This window comes from Sebastes fasciatus, chromosome 9, assembly GCF_043250625.1.
Source record: "Sebastes fasciatus isolate fSebFas1 chromosome 9, fSebFas1.pri, whole genome shotgun sequence".
Lineage (NCBI taxonomy): Eukaryota > Metazoa > Chordata > Actinopteri > Perciformes > Sebastidae > Sebastes > Sebastes fasciatus.
The window spans coordinates 23,901,485-23,907,865 of NC_133803.1; the positions used below are offsets into that span (position 1 = coordinate 23,901,485).

At 42.7% G+C, this 6,381-nt stretch overlaps 1 protein-coding gene across 11 annotated transcripts in view; it reads left to right on the forward strand.

The window, feature by feature from the left end:
* Positions 1–5,892, forward strand: part of cpeb3 (cytoplasmic polyadenylation element binding protein 3) — a 49,506-nt gene extending 43,614 nt beyond the window's left edge. For all 11 annotated transcript variants that reach the window (XM_074646843.1, XM_074646844.1, XM_074646845.1 and 8 more), the window contains 2 exons: positions 355–536; positions 2,208–5,892. In XM_074646843.1, coding sequence (XP_074502944.1) covers positions 355–536; positions 2,208–2,435 — 410 coding nt within the window. In that variant the 3' untranslated portion in view covers positions 2,436–5,892. The remainder of the gene's footprint in view (positions 1–354; positions 537–2,207) is intronic.
* The last annotated feature ends 489 nt before the right edge of the window (positions 5,893–6,381 follow it).

Sequence of the window (6,381 nt, forward strand, 5' to 3'; positions counted from 1 at the left end):
TCTCTCTGTGAGAAAGCAATCCTCTACTTGGGTTTCCAGGACGCGGGCCAAGTGGTCGTCATGTTAAGAATTCATGGTGTAATGGAAGGCTCGGTCTTTCTGTTCTTGGGATAAACATCGCTGGCTGGTCTGCAATGTGACCCCTACTAATTACACCAGCAGTTTGAGACTGCTGCTCTGATGAATAGTGCAGTAGGGTGGATTTTTACATCACTTAATAACAGCGTCCAATCACAAAACCTCTCAGTTAGTTTTTAAGAGAGGCTGAAGGGAAAGAAAAAAAGCCCAAACTGTCTTTAACTCAGAAAAACTCCAGGCTGCAGCACTAATCATCTCTCTCCCTCCTCTCTCCAGTGGAGCTGGCTATGATCATGGACCGGCTGTACGGAGGTGTTTGCTACGCTGGCATCGACACCGACCCGGAGCTCAAATATCCAAAGGGAGCCGGCCGCGTGGCCTTCTCCAATCAGCAGAGCTACATCGCTGCCATCAGCGCTCGCTTCGTTCAGCTGCAGCACAATGACATCGACAAAAGGGTGAGCGGGTTCATGCGCTTCATTCACAAACATCCTTTCTCTGAACGAAAGCGGCGAGGTCTCTCCACCACAGCTGAGGTTTTTCGCAGTCATTCCTATGGCATGCTGCGGGGCTGAACTCTGCCTGAGCCCTCTCCCATGTATCACAGCTTTCATTACAGCCGGCTTTTTCAGACTCCGCAATAACGGAAGGCCCGGCCCGGCTGTGCAATCACTACGGCCCTTTGGCTGCCGGAGTCCCGACAGATGTTTCAAGTTGCAGACACATAGGGTTTAATTATAGTAGTTCCCTATACATGTATATCCACTCGGGCTGTGCTGCAGACCGGTTATTTTAGGCACCCCGGCCAATTGCAGCGGGACAGATCGTGACCGAGAGAGACTGGTTGTCAGCCAGGAAGCTGAGCCTCTGCAGGGCGGGGCAGTCCGCCCCACCTCAGCTATCACCATTGATCTTCAGCCGGAGTTTAGGGTGTCTTTATTATGGCTGGAAGTGGGCGGAATACAAATAGTGCTCAAGATGAAGGCAACAAAGGGTGTACAGACATTTAAAAATGAACTCTTTTAAAAGAACCTATATCCTTTGCAGAAAGTTGGGCACATCCTTGAGAGTCTCTGTTAGTTGTGGTGTCGAACAAGGACGCCTGTTTTTGCCACTTTTCTTTCTAATTTTCTCACCGTCGGCGTCCTCAATTCCATTAACCGTAAATGGCTCTTGATGACAGGACACACAGAAGCTCGTTACCCTTCATGTCCACCGAGTTGTTATTGGTATTTAATATCATGTCGTCTCTGCCCGGCCGTCCTCTGATTTGTCTCGTTGCTCACAGCAGCGCTGTAGTTTTGTTGCAGAGTTTAGCTTTAGAGGGACGGTCTTCTACTGTTGAGGGATTTAATAACCTTTCATTTTGTGGCCACGCTATAACAAGGTTAGCATCCACCCCTGCCTACTCATGCTCCGAGGCGTCTCCATGGCGACTGAGCTCTCATTTCTTGTCTCCCGGCTTGGTGGTCAAACTCATTTCACTGGTGGACGTAAGGATACCTGCCTCAGTCCAGCCTGGTTTTATTTGGAGAAAATTGCACAGAGATTGCTCTGCATGGGGTTTGTGGGTAATGGCTAACAGACCTGGATCAACATGGCTGTTATTGCAGCATGTTTACGTACTATTTTTTTGGTTTTACAGTTTATTAGTCTGGCATAAAGAAGAAGATACCAGTTAAATAATCCACCTTTTTAAAAATGTAATTTTCCTGTAACAGTGGGCATATGGTAATTAGTGGTGCAACGGTTCAACAAGCCCACAGTTCGGTTTGTATTGCAGTTTTTGGGTCATGGTTTCGGTTCGGTTCGGTAGATAGATAGATAGATAGATAGATAGATAGATAGATAGATAGTGATGAATGCCATAAAACTGATTTTATATATGAAATAAGGCAGGCTACTTAATGTAGTTCAATCAATTAGTAGTTCATCAAATAATTAGCAGACCGTAGCAGATTCAACAAGCCCACGGTTCGATTTGTATGTTTCGTTTTTTACGTTTTGGTTTTGCATCCCTAATGGGAATCCACATTTGTCTAACAAGATGACTAACTGTGCTGCAGTTGAACACGTTTTGTTCCGTGGATGATAATAAACTAAACGTTTATTCCTCTCGTTCTCCCCAGGTGGAGGTGAAGCCGTACGTCCTGGACGACCAGATGTGTGATGAGTGCCAGGGGGCACGCTGCGGGGGGAAGTTCGCCCCCTTCTTCTGTGCCAACGTCACCTGCCTGCAGTACTACTGCGAGTACTGCTGGGCCAGCATCCACTCGCGAGCCGGCCGAGAGTTTCACAAGCCACTGGTGAAGGAGGGGGGCGACCGCCCTCGACACGTGTCCTTCCGCTGGAGCTGAGGGGGGGTCACGAGTCAGCCCTGCCCCGGTGAACCCACACCCGACCCCTAAAAAAACCCTACCGCGCCCCCTCCCACCCTACTGGCCGGGACAGCGCTGGAAACCCCCCCACAGCCCCACCGACTACTCCACCCTGCCCCCCACAAACACCTCATGAAAAAAGCAAACCGTCAAACACACGGGACTTTCTTCATCCCACACGGCTCTTAACTCTACGGTTCCCCTCTGATGAAGCAATGTGGGGAAATGAAATGCGAAAGTCTATCAGCTTAGAATTTGCACTTTGGCACAAAATCTCACTAAACAAACACACACAGGATGGCATGTTCGACACTTTCAGTTGTGTTGACTGGGTGGTGTGGTACGTCCTGTTGGACCCCTCCTTACTGAGACAGAGGTGGGACCATACAAATATTTAAAAAAGTATATATTTTTTTGTTTTGTACCTATCTATACATATAGATAATTTAAATTTTATGTAAAAGGAGCATGCACTTATTTTCAAAAGCTGTAGTTATATTGCCCCTACTAAAAAAAAAACAATAATTACCAAAGGCAAATTAATGCATACAGAAATAGGTGGCATAAGATGTAGCAACTTAACAGCTATCCAGTAGTGTGGGCCCGTATCGCCCCGGAATAAAAATAACACGGCTCTCAATTTTGACTCTGGAAATATTAATACCTCATACGTGCAATCAGATTAGTTTGCTTTTGATTTCTAGGTCTTTATTTTTATAATAACATTATTTTTTAGTGTTATGTAAATGTAATGCTGCAATAGCTTTGCTGCTAAATCCATGGTATAAACAGATACCATATTATTCAGGCTAGGGTGTAAAATAATAACCGATCAAGAGAAGCACCCGGTGTCGTAGAATGACGAGCTATCACGGGGGGGGGGGAGGGGGCGCCCCTAGACGACGATGGCTACCTTTTGTGGGGGTCGGGGTGGGTCGCCCCTAACTGCATGTTTATTTCAATCAGGTTGCTGCATGCAATAGACTTTTCAGTATCATGTCTACTATTCGATTCTGCCCATGTTTGCACAACACACTATAGACGTACGTTCGACTCGCACGAAACTGGACAGAAACAGGGAGGGCTGGTCGCGGCGGCTCCACGTCGTCGGTCGGGCTGACGAGGCCGCGCCACGGGGCGGCCAGAGCAGACGGTTCCTGCACAAACGGGCAGCGAACACATCAAACCTTAATAATCACAAATTAAATGTAGGATTACCATTTAAAAACTGTCTATGATAGGTGAAGTACTTTTTTGCAGTGATTGTTGATATAATTGTGCAATTTTTTATACCGTATGTAGTTAGGTCTGAGTATGCCTAGAACTGTGATTCGCTTTAACTGTCGTCAATGTCCGACATAGAAGTCCTGTGAAACTTCATAACTAGTGTATGCACACGTATATATGTTCTGTTGTACACACACACTTGCACCAGTATACACAGAAGCCTCTCGACACACACATAAACACACACACACACACACACACACATGGACGGCTGTCTTTCTTACGCACACAAACAGGCCTACAAACACACAGAGTCTGATCTGAAGAGACAACAATGTGAGCTTAAACTCTTTAATTTGTTCCACCGTTTTGGACGAAAGCGCACGTTTTACGTCTCAGAACGCAACCAAAGAGCTCACGTGTTCGACTTTTAACCACCTTAACACGCAGAGCGAACGGGCCACCTGCAGCTCGTGGCGGCCTCCCGCAGAGAGGAGCTGGAGGTGCAGTTGGTTAGATGAGGAAAATTTTAGGAGGAAGAATCGGGGTGGGTGGGATGAAATGAAGCTACTGGAGACTTGAGGTTGATAAACTGAGCTCTGCACATGCTCTCACTACATGGCTGGGGCGGGTGGGAACGGGGGAAACGACATCGCCAGATGTGCAAGCTGGGGTTATTTATCCAGATTTTTTTTTCCTGCAAAGCTTGAAGTAATGGACCTGCTAAAAAAATGGACATATATATCTTATCAAAAAAGGTTATGGTGCGCAGTTCAAATAGGATTGGGTGGGTGGGTAGAAACAAGTATTGGCTGCTGAAGACAGGGCGGCTAGGGGGTTGGGGTGGGGGGGCCAAGTTACACTGGTTTTAGCAGTTTTGTGGACAATCCGAACGGGGTCCTACATCATTGCAAGTTAATGTGTGTCGTCCCCTTATTATTTCTTTTTGTCCGTGAGTTGTGATTGTCCCGTGCTGGCGCCCCGCAGTCCCTTTCCTCTTTCTCGTTTTAGTCGCAAACTGTTTTATTTTGCTTTAAAATAGATGTTTTTGTTGTCCAAGAAAAAACTAATTGAAACTAAGCTGAAGATTTTTTACTGATAGAAAACAAAAAGACTTAAAAAAGAAGAAGAAGAAGAAGAAGAAGAGGCTAACCATGAGTAATAATAAGTATCCCTATGAAAGTGAATTCTGGGTGTTTTTGTGACATTTCTTTCCCCACCCAGACAGGTTTTCTATGTTTGTTCCTTCTCTATGATAGATATTTGTTATGCACTACTCTTTGTATCTGAACAGTTTTCGACGGTCAGCAGTTCTTTTTGTTAAAAGACAAAAAAAACAAAGGCGACAAAGCGTGCTTTCTGACTGACAAGATCTTTTGCAATACCTCAATTTTGAAATATATTAGGAGAGAAACTGATATTTTCTAAGTAAGTTTATTCAGATGAAAAAATATATATTAATTTAATTCTTCAAGAGAAATGATTTAACAGATGGTTGATTTTTTTATTTTTATCATGCTTATTTGCTTTTATTTTAAGAATTTATTTTTTTGAAAAAAACGACGACAACTGAAGGAGCTAGAGCTTTATAACTAATATAATGACGTAGTTAGCGAGAGTACGGTCTGCTTTATTACAGTGGACGTTAGCGTTCCCACTGGTTAAATTGGTCGAAACAACAGAGAAGAGCTCTTTAGGAAAAACTATCTGGTGCTCAGAGAGAAAACTGAACATATTTCCCACGTTTTTGTATATTTATAATCAATCATTTACTATGCTGACCAGAGTTGTGAAAGAGATCTTCTGTTCATTATTTTTTTAAGAGAAGTTTTTTATGTTTCCTAAAAGTATGTGCTCCCTTTTTGTTTTTGTAAAAACGCAACGTGACCCTGATTTCTGTTAGCCTGACGTCGTCGGGAGAAAAATAAAAACTTGTGAGAGTCGCTGAACAGCTGGAGGTATAGAGAGACGAGAATGTTATTTTTAACACAAAACAGACACACGTGTGTTTTCACCTGTAACTTGATCGAAAACCCCACAAGGTGCATCAATTGACTGGTGGCCTTCTATTAACGCAAGACTTGAATTAGTCCCATTTTTTAAGGCTTAAGAACCTTGATTCTTTGTTGTAATGTGCAATACTGTTTGTACTGTTTGTAGAAAAGAAGAAAACAAGAAAAAAGAGGCATAAATCTTTATTGCAGAATTATTTTCATTGCAAGCATTGTGATTCACTAAAATCATTTTCTACTGTGTATTTACCTACTCTACCTGCTAGTACCTTCCAGTAGTAATGTAGCCTTTGTACTGAGAAATTTTCATTATTTTTAGAAAGTTTTGCTAAAAAAGAAAAGAACTTAAACATATTTACATTTTTATTTTTTTCTTTACAGACTTATTTCTCAACCATTAATAGTTATTTCTGGGGGAGACTTTCATATCTGGTCAATGTCATTAATATTATTTTGTATTTTTACTTGGAATAAATTAATTTTATGATGCTAATTCTTTTTAAAAGTTTATTTTTTTTTTGGTTTGTTCACTTTTTTCATTTTTTGAAGCTGAAAAAAAAAAAACCTTTGTAATATTGTTACTAAAGTGTCTCGATTCTTGAAAATGCTAAGCTTTATGTGTTAACTCGCTGATGTTGCTTACATTAGTGTGAAAAATGATCTACGGAGAAAAAAAAAAAAACTAT